The 14,915-nt window shown below is 40.1% G+C and overlaps 1 protein-coding gene across 1 annotated transcript; it reads right to left on the reverse strand.

Annotated features, from left to right (window-relative positions):
- Positions 1-3,017: 3,017 nt before the first annotated feature.
- On the reverse strand, positions 3,018-14,113 carry RBFA (ribosome binding factor A). The gene is made up of 7 exons (XM_084282345.1): positions 13,984-14,113; positions 13,661-13,703; positions 12,276-12,452; positions 10,025-10,137; positions 8,738-8,822; positions 5,507-5,577; positions 3,018-3,739 (listed from the first exon to the last, which is right to left on the reverse strand). The coding sequence occupies exons 1-7, from the start codon at positions 14,103-14,105 to the stop codon at positions 3,349-3,351; spliced, it is 1,002 nt and encodes a 333-aa protein (XP_084138471.1). The 5' UTR covers positions 14,106-14,113; the 3' UTR covers positions 3,018-3,348.
- Between the last annotated feature and the right edge of the window lie 802 nt (positions 14,114-14,915).

Consider the following 14,915-nt stretch of genomic DNA (forward strand, 5'->3'; position numbering starts at 1 on the left):
CTCTTTGTGTGGGACACATCTGGAGAGTGTTAATAAAACTCTCATCGTCAGACTCTTCAGCACAGTGGTTCTGCTGGAGACACACTTCAGTTCAGAAAAATGACTTACTAAAGCAAAGTAGAAGAACAATATGACCTCATATACTCATTCAAAATCAACACCAGACAGTAGTGAGTCTTCAGAAAAATAACCAGGTTGGAACCATGGTTATAGACATCCGAACTAATTAAGAAGCAGATTGACTCTGTTCTCTTTGTTTCTTCAAAAGCCTAATACTTAGATTGTTAATTTTACTTTATTAGGCAAACAGGACAGTCCCACATTTTGTACAGCAGAAGCTAAAGATAGGGACATGAGTAATCTGTGGATTCATTTAACAAGTACCGATCATACACTCAAAACGTTAAGAGCTTTGTTGACAAGTTGCAACAAATTCATGCCTAACGTTGATAGATAGTAATACTGCACATTAACTCCTTCTGATTTGATAAATAGCATCACTCACTGGAAAACAAATTATGGCATCACCTTCAAAGCTTGTCGCTCCTGTGGAATTCAGGAAGAACTCCTGGAAAGTAAGAACTAGGTACACCAAAATCAGCGGGGCATGCTTCAAGTTAGGCAAGTATGGACATGAATTGCAGCTTTAACGTGTATCCTAATAAAAGTGATGCATATATTTGTAAGGTCCTCACCTGTATTCAAAACAAGCTTTGAATACTTTATATGAATAACATCTGGACATTGATAGCCCGTACCCTCTCCATGTTATTACAGGTAAAGAAAACATCAAAATAAACTAAAGTGGGATTATTAAAACAGAACTGAATGTTTTTTAATTGTCGTAGAACTCATTTTTACTACTGAATTAGTTGTAACATATATTAAAGTTTAAACACTTCTGTTTTTATACAAATGTGCAATTAAATTGCAATTGCTTTATAAGAAAACCCTAAACCTAACCAAACTCTAAACCTAACTCTAACCCCTACCCTTCCCTAAACTTAACCCTACACCTAACTGAAAACTAACACTAACCCTAAACAATAACCCTAATGCTAATGATAATTCAACACTAACCCTAATCCTAAAACTAACCCTAAAAATAATCCAACCCTAATCCTAACATTAAACATAACACCAATCTCAATGCTAATCCAAACCTAAACCTACCTGAAGGACTAAACCTAACCATAAACCTTTACCTAGCCCAAACCCTAAAACTAACCTTAACCCTAAAGCTAATCCACCCAAAAACCTAGCCCTAACCCTAAACATAACAATGCTCCTAGGCCTAACCGGAACCATACCACTTACCAAAACTCAAACTCTAACCCTAACAGTACCCCAACCAAAACCCTAAACTCTATTCCTAATCCAACCCTAGCCATAAACATAACCATAAATCTAACTGTAACCATAACCAAAAAAACCCACCAAACCTAACCCTAATTGCAACTCTAATCCAATCCTAGTCCTAACTCTAGAGCTAACCCGAACCTAAACCCTGATCCTACTACTAACATTAACTCTAAACCCAACCCTAACTGTAATTTTAACCAAGAACCAGAACCCTAACACAAATCCTAACTCTAACCATAACCCTAATCGCAACTCTAATCCAATCCTAGCTTTAACCCAGACCTAACTCTAAAACTAACGCTAACCCAAACCATAACACAAAACCTAATGCTAACCCAAATCCTAACTGAAACTCTAATCCAACCCTAGATGTAACCCTAACCCTAACACAAACCCTAACCCTAATCCCAACTCTAATCTAATCCAAGCCCTAACCCAAGACCCAGCCCTAACCCTGACCCTAACCATAACCCTAAAGCTAAACCTAAACCTAACTCTAAAGATTTACGCTAACTCTAATCCAACCCTAACCCCAAATCCAACCTAAGACCTAACTGTAACCCTAAACCTAACCCTAACCCCAAACATATCCTAACACTAACCCTAAGTGAAACTCTAATCCATTCCTAGAGCTAACACTAACCCTGACCGTCAACCTAACCCTAACCGTAACCCTAACTCGAACCCTAACTCGAACCCTTACCCAAACTCTAACTGTACTTCTCACCCTAACTCTAATTGCAATTATAATCCAATCCTAGCCCTAATCCAAACACTAAATGTAATGTGAAACCTAAACCTAACCCTAACTCTAACCCTAACCCTAAATCTAAACGCAACTCTAACCCTAACCCTAATCCAACCTTTACACTATCCCAAACCCTAACCCTAACCAAAACTCTAATCCAACCCTAGACCTAACCCTAATCCAAACGCTAATCCAACCCTAACCTGAACCCTTACACTAACCCTAACCCTAATCTAACCCTACCCATAACCACTAACCCTAACCTAACCTTAAACTAGACTTCACCCTAACCATAAACCCTAACCTGACCCTAACCCAAATCCCTAACCCTATCCATAACCTTAATCCTAACACTAACTCAACCCTAACCCTATCCTAACCTTAATAAAAGGTCAATATATCCAAGGAGGGTCATTTCTCAATTTTATATGATTCCTTATTCACTTCTAAATCTTAAACAGTTACTGAGGCACTCTTCCTTGCTCCTTTTTTTCCACCTTTGAATTTTCAGTACATTTTTCAGTCACAGTCAGTGCTTTGCCCAATTTTTCTCAAGAGGTCAGCAGTTCTCTATTCTTTTTGATTACAATTCTCTTTGCACAATCATCATTTTCTAAATATTAACATAAATAACTTGATTTTTCTTTCAGGGTTGTAACTTTACTGGCCATAGCCTCAATGGGTTTTACCTTCTTGTGGAATGAGTGCCCCCATTAGACTAGGATCCCTAGAGAACATCCTCTTTGGGTCTTCCTGTGCTGAAGGCTGCTCTTTGAACTCCACTATCAGTATTTCATTTCCCTCTTCCTTCCTGACCTGATCTTGAAATAGCAGGTACCATCACTTAGTGATTATTCTTATCCAGATTACTGAAAAAAATCAATAAATAAAATGAAATTTCTTCACAAAAGCAATAATTTTATTGGAAATAACACAGTTGCAAGAAGTTTTAGCATACAGTGTTGCACTATGTATGTTTTGTAATTAAAAACTGCTGTCTAGCTGGAATCACTACAACTGTCTCTGCTTTAAAGCTGCTTAACAGAACGTCACAGACACCATTTTAACTTTTCTTACACACCATCTTGTGCTAGGAAACCTCCATGTTTGGCAAACTTATTTTTTGAAAGAGAAAGTGGTAAACAGGCTATACAAAAGTAATCTTTCGGTGTTTTAGTTAATTAATTGATTATGTTTACCATTGTCAACCTCCATTTTAAACTGTGTCTTTTTCCACTTCATTTCAGTTTAACAGGAGGCTGACTTTGAGTTTCGCCATCACCTGCCTCCAATTCATTTACCCCTTCCTGTAATTCATCTTCTATCTCATAGTCTGAGATTGAATCATTGTTATCATCCAAATAATCAGCTTCGGATCTGTCCATTAAGTATTTCTGTGGTGTGATGTCATCATCAGGAGGATTCCTCATTTTTTTCTTTTTCATTTTCTTTTGAATCTTTGACAGCTGCTGCTCCTGTTTTTGTGTCCGGCAAATGCCTTCTGTACCTCTTGACACTTTCAGTCTTTTGTAGTCCATTATCTGCTTATTCAGCAGTTCATGATCAATACCAAAAAGATTAGATCGCATGGGTGAATCAGAAGATTGAGTTGCTGAAGAGAATGGTTCACTGTGAAAAGGAAAAAAAAAAATGTATTTTTCCCCCTGCATATAATTAAAGGAACAATACAAACTGGGACAACTTGAGGAATCTATAAATAAACTGGAGTTTTCAGTTTGACTTTATTAATGTCCTGTATTCAGCATTGTGCTCCTTATGTTAAGAAGGAAGCAGTACCACTGCACTATGTGTAGACTGGCTACGTATAATCTTGTCAGCCTTTCAACAGATTCAGGGGTGGGTGGGGGCAAACAACTACATCATTCCAGATTAAAATTTAATTCCAGAGTGAGCACTGGATCTGGGAGCCCCAAGGAAGTTAGACCACTCCTAGCTTTTTCAAGAAGTGAAAAACAGCTGCCTGTGCCTAGTACACATCAGACACACATACCAATGACCATGTAGCACCTTAAGCTAGACAGAAGTATTCCCACAAGATACAAACAGAACAAGCTGTTAGGTGCCCTGTGGGGAAGTCTGTCACAAGCAATTTCCACCAAGAAGCAAGTTCTGATTTGCAACTGGTAGTCTGAAAAGTCATTTCTACCAACAGACTACAGCACACAAGTGCAAGGCTCTTGGTTTTGAGAGCCTCCAGTTCACGTAATCATTATGCTAGGAGATCACCATCATTGTCCCTCAAGAGCCAAAAATCCCTCGTAGAAGAATGCTAAATTAAGTAACTTTTTGTTGATTTAGAGAGACTGATCACTAAAATGTATGCAGGTATATCTAATGGAAGGTGTCCCTGCCCATGGCGTGGAATTAGATGATCTTTAAGTTCCATTCCAATCCAAAGCATTCTACGATTCTGTGATTCTATGTACAAGTGCAACAATCCAAACTTCTGCCAGTATAAAAGTGGACAAATGGAAGGTGAGCAATCTATTTATATTGGTAAATACAAGGCTTATATTCTCATAAGACTAATAGCAAGAAACAAATATTACTGCCGTGAAGCTTTTTTTTTTAAATGTTTAATGATTGCAGACACAGTGAATATCGAATTCTAAGAAGTTCCAAAAATATTTCTCTCATAAAAGTTAATATACTAATACTGGAATAAGTATTAGGTCTGCAAGTAAAAAGGACTTATGACTGTGTTGCCTCAAGTTTAGATGTTAAACACAGCTGATTTTTAGAATTATGTTCTGATATCGCCTTATGTGTTAGTTGCCTCCAAAAGCATATAAAGTATAGTGTTACAAAGGATAATTCAGTCATTTTTCAAGCTTAACAGAGGTCCACTTTTATACAAAACCCTTTCTATATTTGCAAACCTGCAGCAAGGTACCTATACAGAAGAACCAAAGACAAAATAACCTATAAAAATGTGTCTGTACTAAAATAGGAAAGTAAACTAGAGCATATACAGTAAGAAATATTTTCTCTCAGTTTTAATAAATGGGTGTGATATTAGCAAAGCTTAAATGACAAATTAAAACACCATATTCTACATTGAATTTCTGGGATGATTACTTTTTTATCCTATTTTTTTTTGTTTGTTTGTTTGTTTTTGTTTTTCTGTTAATAAAAGACCCCTAATTGGCAAGGACTTCCATAAAGTCTCTTTTCTACCTTTTATTTCCTTGCATCACGTTGCTGAACTCTGAGATAACAAAAATATATGTATCTAATTAAAATATACTTTGTGTCATGCCAAGCAATACCCTATACAAATAATAAATAATACACAATACAAATAATAAATAAAATTTAAGCTGGTCAACAGTGATGAAAATGGACATCTGCAGCATTTTGTTTCAAAAAACTCACCTGGAATCATTTTGAGTTAGTACTTTTTCTTCTTCAGGTCCAAAATCAGCAATTGATAATAATTCCTCAACCTGTAAATACACAAAGAAAATAAATATTAAAGGCACTGTACTAAATTTACTTTGTTCATACCTCTACAAAAAACAAACACAAAACATTTTTTTCTACACGTTAGAATACTTAGCAAAACCATTTCAAAATACCCTTTTCCTCCATTTACATTTCACTACTGCAAAATATACATTAGGGTATAATTCTTCACTGGCTGTAAGATGAAATTATATCACATCAGATCTTATGAACTTTTTGGTTTCCAACAGTTCCAGGAAACACTATCCTTCTTGCCTAGGAAGTTTGTGTCAAATAGTATAACTGAGCCATGGGTTACCATTCTTAAAAGTTTTTTTTGCCTTATGTATATTCTGAACAGCTCGTTAGGGATTGTGTGATAGATGTAATTTTTTTTTTCAGCCTTTCAAATCATTTTTCATAACATCCTTACACCGGGATTTCAGAGACATAGAATGGTTTGGGCTGGAAGGAACCTTAAAGATCATCTAATCCCAGCCCCCCTGCCATGGGCAGGGAAACCTTCCGCTAGACCAGGCTGCTCAAAGCCACATCCAACCTGGTCCTAAACAGTTTCTGGGAGGGGGCATCCACAACTTCTCTGGGCAACCTGCTCCAGTGCCTCAACACCCTCTGAGTGAATAATTTCTTCCTTATATATAGATATAACATAAATCTCCCCTCTTTTAGTTTAAAGCCATTACTCTTTGTCCTATTGCTACACTCCCTGGCAGAGTCCCTCTCCAGTTTTCTTGTCACCCCGCTTTAGGTACTTGAAGGCCACTATAAGGTGTCCCAAGAGCCTTCTCTTCTCCAGGCTGAACTACACCATCTCCCCTCAGCCTGTTTCTTTTCCATTTCTGTAAGTTTTTGTCCCTAATATAGGGAAGTTTCAAGTTCCCTTTTAACATCTAACCAGTAAATGCTAAAAATCTAGTATATTCAGTAATGACAAAATTTTCACAATTAGGTACAGTTTATCTCATTCAAAATTTTTATTCCTACTTTACATTCCTTCCCTTCTAACTCAGGGTTTAATCCTTTTAATTAAAATTGAATAGGATGCTCCTTCTCTCCTGCAATGCTTAAAAATCAGTTTCAGCTACATTATTTCTAGTTATCGAATCTGTAGATTACATACATCTGACAGTCTTTGAAGTATGAAAATATGATCCAAGTGCTTTCTAGTGCCATTCACTGATAGGAGCTACATATGGAGGGTTTTTGCACATCTTGAGTGGTTAACTTTTTGGGTGCCTGTGCTTCAAACAATTTCAAGGTAAGGTGGTGCAAGGGTTTTTCATCTTCAGAAAGAGTAAGTGGTTGTTTAAAGAAGTTTGAGATACAGTGATTAGCAAAACAGGTTCCATAATAACCACCCTGAAAAGTACAGCCTGCAGGAATAGCTATTTGTAGCTCCATCTAGATATGTTAATAACACAGTGATTGTAAAGACAAAGCACTTCCATAATCACAGGTAGGTTGTGTAGAAATGCTTGTGATTAGGTGGAGAGTATGAACAAACATAAACAGCTTTCAGAAGTGTTTAGTTCATTTTTGTTCTTGTGCTAATGTAGGTTATAAAGATCTGCACTGTGGATCAGTACACTGGCATCAAAGTGTCAGAATTTTTCACCAAAACAAGTTCTAGCCATTTTACCGCATTTCTAGAGAGTATGAAATCTTATTATTTCTTCCAGCTCTGCTAATATGCACCACATGAGCCCATAAGTAACTAAGAGAATTTACATATGATGGTCTCAATAGTAACACATCTAAGAATAAGGCACTTCAGGGCATAGAAATGTGAAAAACATACTCTTTTCAACTAATGTCCTTTAAATTCACATCAACAGCTTGAGGAGCCAATTTTGCACGTAATTTCACTCAATAGTGTCACTCCTCTCTTCTAAAATTCTCACTTCACAGTCCTAGTAACAGTGGATTTCCAAATAACATTATTCTGAAACTATTTCCACACCATGATAGAAAATCAGTATTTGGAGAAACAAGCCGCTGGTATGTAAGGAATTCAGGTAGCTATTGTTTCACATTAGTAGAGTAAATTTAGTGAAGCCTTAGACCACAGCATGAGCTCTGCATCAGCTGAACCTGGTATGCAGTGGTGACTGAGCAACTGTGAATGGCATTGTGTGGGTACCGGGTGGTGCCAATAGGGAAAAGGGGGGATGTGTTGGCCAAGGGCTGCACCAGATCAGAGCCTGCTGAGATAACAGAAGCCACCCTGCTGTGCAGTAACAGAAGCCATCCTGCCCTGCAACAAAGAACCACTATTCTGAAGGAATATAATGTGTTGAGAACTGATTGGACTATAGAGGACAAAAACAAAGATTGCACAGGTACAAGAACCCATGGAAAATTTTGAGCAGGGTCCTTCCCTTAAAGGCACCCAGTTTAAGCTGATATCTAAGTACCATTAAATTCTTGCTGTTTTAAGAGTCGACTCTCTGAATGAATCTCAGGTGCCTGGTGAGACCCATTCTACTAGGAGAAACAACAGGATCCCCCAACAAATAATAAAGGCAAGTTAAAAAGAAGGGAGAAAAATTAGTATGAGTGAGCTTAAATCCTCTTATGCAAAGATATGCCTTTCCCCAGAAACGTTATAACAATTCACAAATGGAAAAGGGTTGGGGTAAAAAAACTAAAACTAAAAATCACTGATTAGATTCACTGAGATTTTAAAAACACGTAATATTTAAAATATGGAAGACAGCTCCTCAGACCTCATTTTATACATAATCACATATGCCATACCATATATTGGCTAGCATGTATTATTCCTTAAAAATGTAATGTCATTTTTTAGGATTTATTTTTTAGCTTATTTAATTATCTGTCACAAGCTTCTCACTTCAGAAGTTTTAATAGTAGCCTCAAAAAAAGTTAATGAGGCAATGGCTACAAAGGTTCTTTTACATTGTATATAATCATCAATCTTACTAAAGATTCTGTGCTAAAATGCTTTGCTAAAATGCTTTGGAACATGAAGTACAACAAGTATAGACAAAGACCGATCTTTAATGTAACAATTAATATATAGCTCTTGAGCAATCAGCTTTCTCAGTATTCCCAAACATTGTGATATCTAGGTCCTACATTTGCATGATATTCGTATGTTGAGTCAAGGATTACAATTACCTTTTTTACAGCCGCAGCTTCTTTGTCTTTTACAAATACTATCGGGGGTACATTTCCTAAAATTTGCTGACTCATCAGGAGATACCTGCAAAAATACAACATTCACCAGTATGAATAACAGTACAGCATTTCGAGGAAAGGTAGAACACATTCAATTAATTCCAACAGTACTACATGTTTAAGGATCCAGACAGCAAAACTTAACAGTATCCATTGTGGTTAGTGCTAAGGCACTAAGTAACATCCCTGCAAAATCCCAACTCTGAATGTGTAACATACAAAAACTATTAGCTGCAGATCCCTAAGTAGTGATGGTATTAGATTTGTCTCCTATATGCACAGGCTGATTCAAGTCTTTCCAATCTTGTTTTGGCTTCCTCATCCCCGCTGTAACAGTGAGAACAGTGGTGGGATAGAGCCCTCACAGCATGGCAAGACAATAGCACTACATGGTATCTGCAAGAGGGACTGACTGAGCTTCCTTTGTCTTCTTCCCAGCCAGCAACATTCCTTCTCAAAGTGCAGAAGCTATTGAGAGCAAAGGAGGCCATTGTGATGGAGCAGGAATTACAGGCCTAGGAAAACGGAGGAAAAAGAAATAGACCTACAATTTTGCTTCACTGACACTTTCCCCATGAGGTGAAATCCTGACCCTCCAACAGACTGGTTGGATAGCAGAGGGTTTAGCCATGCACAGAGGGAGACAGAAGTCTCCATGGGTATCCTGAAAACTCATTGGACCCTCCACCAGAAATGAGTACATGTATCATAATACATGGTAGCATCCTGACACATTTTTTGTTGTTGTTTTGGGTATTGTGAAGGATTTCTGTAAAATCAGTCATCCCTTCTAGAGGTCCAATGTGTCTCTAGTGATCAGAATTGCACAATGAGCCTGTAAGGAGGTAACTGTGTTAATTGCCAATCCTCTTGTGCAGCATCACATTCTGACCTACTGTTAAGTACAGCATATTCAGGCCACCATCACTAGTACAATGAAGTGCTACTTTATCCAAACTCCTCTTTCTTTCTGCTCAATTCAGTCAAACCCTATGAAAGCAGAGAAACCAAGCAAACCAGCTGCACTCCACTAGGAGAATTCACAGCTGCTCTGACACAGCCATCCATCCCTGTGAGGCTCATCACAAGAGATGCTCTGACTCCAAATGTATAAAATAAAAAAGCATTCCTCACAGGTCAGATTTAGACAGTCAGAAATACTCATTTGTTACTATAACACAGCTAGGAATTTATGAAGCAGTCTAACTGTTCGTCGCACAGCAGTACCGTATACGTGGAGCACTCTTCTGCAGTAAACTTTCAACATAACTTTCGTTCTCTGTAATAGCAGCAGGATTCCAATACACACGACATGCTGAAAAGTTTGATGCCAGGGACACCTGCAAAAAGACAAACGTGACTTTAAAACTTTGTATCTATATACGCACATATACACTTCATATACAACAAAGCCTCTGGTTCATGAATAAACATGCAGTGACTCAAACTAGGTATCTAAATTCTGAAGAGAAACTGTTCTTGCATCCCTGCTTCTAAGAACCAAAATTACATGGTGCCTTTACAGAGCTATGGTTTACGTTCAGTACCTGAAGATGTTGTTGTTTTTTTTTTTTAATTTATGCAATTCACTGCCCAGTCTCCATTTTAACTGAAATTAAATGCAGAAGTCTGTCAATACCTCCATGTTACTGACAGTGCTATATTTAGTCAATATGCGGGTACTACCATCTCAAAGGCTGTGGATGGGGTCTATCTAGACTTCAGAAAGGTTTTTGACAGTTTCCCACAGCATTCTCCTCAAGAAACTGGCTGCTCGTGGCTTGGACTGGCGCACGCTTCGTTGGGTTAGAAACTGGCTGGATAGCTGGGACCAAAGAGTCGTGGTGAATGGAGTCAAGTCCAGTTGGAGGCCGGTCACTAGTGCTATCTCCCAGGGCTCGGTGCTGGGGCCCGTTCTCTTCAATATATCGATCTAGATGAGAGGAGTGCACCCTCAGTAAGTTTACAGACACCAAGTTGGGCACGAGTGTTATCTCTTCAAGGGTAGGAAGGCTCTGCAGAGGGATAGGCTGGACCAACAGCCTGAGGCCAGCTGCATGAGGTTCAACAAGGCTAAGTGCTGGGTCCTGCACCTGGGGCAAACAACCCCATGCAATGCTGCAGGCTGGGGAAAGAGTGGCTGGAAGGCTGCTCAACAGAAAGGGACCTTAGGGTATTAGTTAATTGCTTGGTGATCATGAGCCAGCAGTGTGCTCAGGTGGCCAAGAAGGCTAACGTCATCCTGGCTTGTACCAGAAATAGTGTGGCCAGCAGGACTAGGGAAGTGATTGTCCCTCTGCCCTCGGCTCTGGTAAAGCCAGCCTTGAACACTGTGTTCAGCTTTGGGTCCCTCACTACGAGAAGGGCATTGAGGTGATGGTGTGTGTCCAGAAAACAGCAAAAAAGCTAGCAAGGCATCTAGAAAACAGGTCTTATGAGGAGCATCTGAGGGAACTGGGGTTGTTTAGCCTGTAGAAAAGGAGGCTCAGGGGAGACCTTACCACACTGTACAATTATCTTAAAAGAGGCTATAGCAAGGTGGGGATTGGGCTCTTCTCCCAAGCACCAAGTGACAAGAGGAGGGAAAATGTGCCATAAGCAATCCCTAAAGACCTACAGAGAAATATGGTATGTAGGACAATGCACACGCTGATACAAAAAACAAAAACTTTTTAACTTCACCCATGTAATTTTAACCATTTGTTTGAAGACAGAATGAAATCAGCCAACAAAAAGATCCATTTCAATTGCAAATGACAAACATTCTGTCACAGATGCGGCTATGACATATTATTTTTTTTCCACACTTGTAACCGAATAAGCTAAGTCTGTCAAGCTTTTGAGCTTGACATTTGTATCATTTAATTTGAAAAGAACAGCAGACAGTGCAGAAAAAACTACTGACAGTAAACAAGAATGTGGAGAGTGACTTAGTTCCTGAATCACAGTTGTAACATCCTTTTTAAACCTGTGAATTATAACAAAATGAGATACAGTTAGCTCCAAATTCCAATTCTTTTTGAAATCTTGCTTGCCAATGCCATTGTCTTAGTCTTGACTTTTTTTGCTCTAAGCTTATGCCCCATTTAGGTCATAATTAAGCTGGTAAGGTACTCAAGGATGAATCAGCTCTCACACAGCTGCATGAAGACTCCTGGAAAGATACATTTATGTTGGTAAAAATCAGGGCTCTCCTTCTGAAAGGACAATATAAATTGTACATGTACAACAGCAACACCATTTTTCAGTTGGCCTAAATGGCATTAGCATTATACTGACAAAGGTCTACTAAATGAGGTGCAACAGTGGCAAAACTCTCCTTGCATGAAAGGTGAACTGAGGCTCATTTTGCTGTGCAGCAGCAATGCTGCAAAACTCTTCCTGCACGCATCACAGTACCTGGGGGCTTCAGCACACCACACCAGCCTCAAGTTGCAGTCACAGCAGCTCAACAGGAACTCTAGCTTTTTTCACTTGCCTTGCAGATTTCCAGCTTGAGGTCATAAAGCTCTGGATTAACTTCACCGGTACTCATCATCTCTGACACAGCTTTATGAATAAGGTTATTCAAGACTCTACAGCGTATGGTATCTTCTTTCCTAGTTTTTGTATGGTCACCTTTCACAACAGAGGTCAACTTGGTTGGCTCATACATCTTAAATCAAACAAACAAACAAACAAACAGCTGTTACAAACTTACATTAGGAAATTTTATATAGTTTTGTACCACTAAGTATAGTCTTAGAATGGCATTGTTGCAGCTGTCATGGCTTTGTATAGGTCTTATGTATCAGATGTTTTGGTAGAGGGTATTTCTACTCATAAAATCTTTGACCTTCATGTACTACAGTCAAAATTTCTTACTTTACTGTTTTGTAGCTCAATAAATCAGTTTTCTAAAATATAGCTAGTGTTAACTGAAAAACACTGATCGCTTGAAAAGCAAACATAATTTGTTTTCCAGGTAAGTTTCATGCACTCACTTTTTGCAACATGGTTTGCCTGCACAGAGAACTATGAGCACAATTTTAACTAGAAGTTAAAGAACTCCCAGCATATCTAGTAATTAAAGGCAATGAAGGCAGAGGCCTGTCATTCTGTGACTGGTACCACTATCTCCAGACTGCTGATCTGAATTTGCCTCCCACCAATAAGAATTGATAGCAATCCTAATCACTGATACCTCTGGCACGCACACTGTCATTTTCAGTATAGGAAAACTGGAGAAGATTTCCTGGATTCTCAGACCTCGTTCCTTGAAATCATAGGCAACCATATAACAGACACTTCCAAAAGGATCCACAGAACATCTATTCCACATACTCCTACACTTCTTACAGGAGCAGACCACAATGCTGTACTTGACCTAAAAGCAACTTTTTTTCCACTTGGCCACTGTTTCATGGTTCTTTTTGCTGCCACAAAGTAGCAATACCACTTACATAATTGTTAGCTTTCTCTCGTAGTGTATCCTCTTATTTATGCTAAGCACAGGTTATATGCATCCAAGACTTGCTGAGAACCTTACTGGGAAATGATCTGGATTAAAACTAAGTGTGTATACATAAGTATTAACCTGGACCAGATTTTTGATACAGGCTCAAAACCACAAAGGGAAGTGCTGGGGCTCGTACAGATTAAAAAAATGACACAAAGGAAGAAATGGTCAAGGGAAGAGCTTGACAGCTTCTCTCACAGCAATCCTAGCATATCACAGTAAAACTGGAGTGCTGGCGTTCACTCATTAAATTCTGCTCTTTCTCCACCAGAAAATGCTTTTCCCAATGTTATAGGCAATGGAGGAAATATAAGCTTGTTCTCCCTGGAAGAGGTGCACGCAGCATTTTAAAAGCTTGTACTCACCATTTTAGACCCCAGGGCTGGGCTGTCATACCAAAACTTCTTTCTTTTGGAAAAAGGAAAAGCATACAGCTTTATCAACTCAGAGGAATAACGGGTAGGTACCCTGTTTGAGTTTCCCACATAATATTTATATATTAGGGCGACGTGCAGCGATGCTTCCCGTCCACAGCAGAAGCTACACCGGGGAGGCAAGGCAGAGCCAAGCGCTAACATCCCCGCACCGTGGGACAACCACAACCGGCCTCACCCTCCCCGGTGCTCCCGCAAGCCCGGGCCGCGGGTCCCCGTCCCCCCGGCCGGCAGCAGCGCAGCCCCGCACCTACTTCTTCTTGTGCAGCATTTTCTTCAGCAGGTTCCTGGAGCCGCAGGCAGGGGCCGAGCTGCGCAGCGCCCTGCAGCAGGGCAGCCCCACCGCGGCCACCGCCGCCCGCCCGCTCCGCCACATGGCCGCCACAGCCGGCCCCGGGCTCTGAGCGCCTGCCCCCGGGGAGGCGAGGCGCCACACGGCCCCGCCTCGCTGAGGAGAACACGGCCTGCTGCTGGGCCGCGCTGTTTGGGCTGGGGGAGGGTTAGTTTTCGTCACAGGAGGCTGGGTTTGGGGTTTTTTGTGGTGGTGGCAGCGGGGGGGCTGCGGGTGCGCCAGGGTCTGGGAGGGGATGCAGCCAAAACAGGCTGACCGCAGGGATCTTCCGTGCCACATCGCCCCATGCTCAGCAATAAAAGAAAGGAATTTGGGGCACATTCAGAGTGATGGTATCTCTCTTTCCCAAAAAACTGTAGTACATGGTGAGCTGTGCTTTGCTGAAGTGGCTGAAGACCTGCCTGCTGATGGGAAGAAGTAAATGAACTCCTTCGTTTGCTTTGCTTCCATGCACAGCTTTTGCTTTTACCTACTAAATTGTCTTGATCCCAACCTATGAGTTCTCTCACTTCTACTTTTCTGATCCTCTTCCCCATCCTACCTAGGAAAAGTGAGTGAGCGGCTGTGTGGTGCTGAGCTGCCTGCCTGACAGGGGTAAACCACAACAGCAACAAAGGGGTGACACAAGACAAAATGAACCCAGGGGACAGTTTTGATAGCACTGAAACATCACTTGGGAATGTGTCTGTGTGACATGGAAAATTCATGGAAAAAACGGGGGAAAATTCAGACTCCTACCCCATAGCCAACCGCAAGCCCTGTGCATACAATTAATGCACAGGCTCCATTATTTGCATAATCTTAGAAGTGAAAACAAATGTGGTTGCTACATTG

This window comes from Netta rufina (assembly GCF_964035555.1).
Source record: "Netta rufina genome assembly, chromosome: 2".
Lineage (NCBI taxonomy): Eukaryota > Metazoa > Chordata > Aves > Anseriformes > Anatidae > Netta > Netta rufina.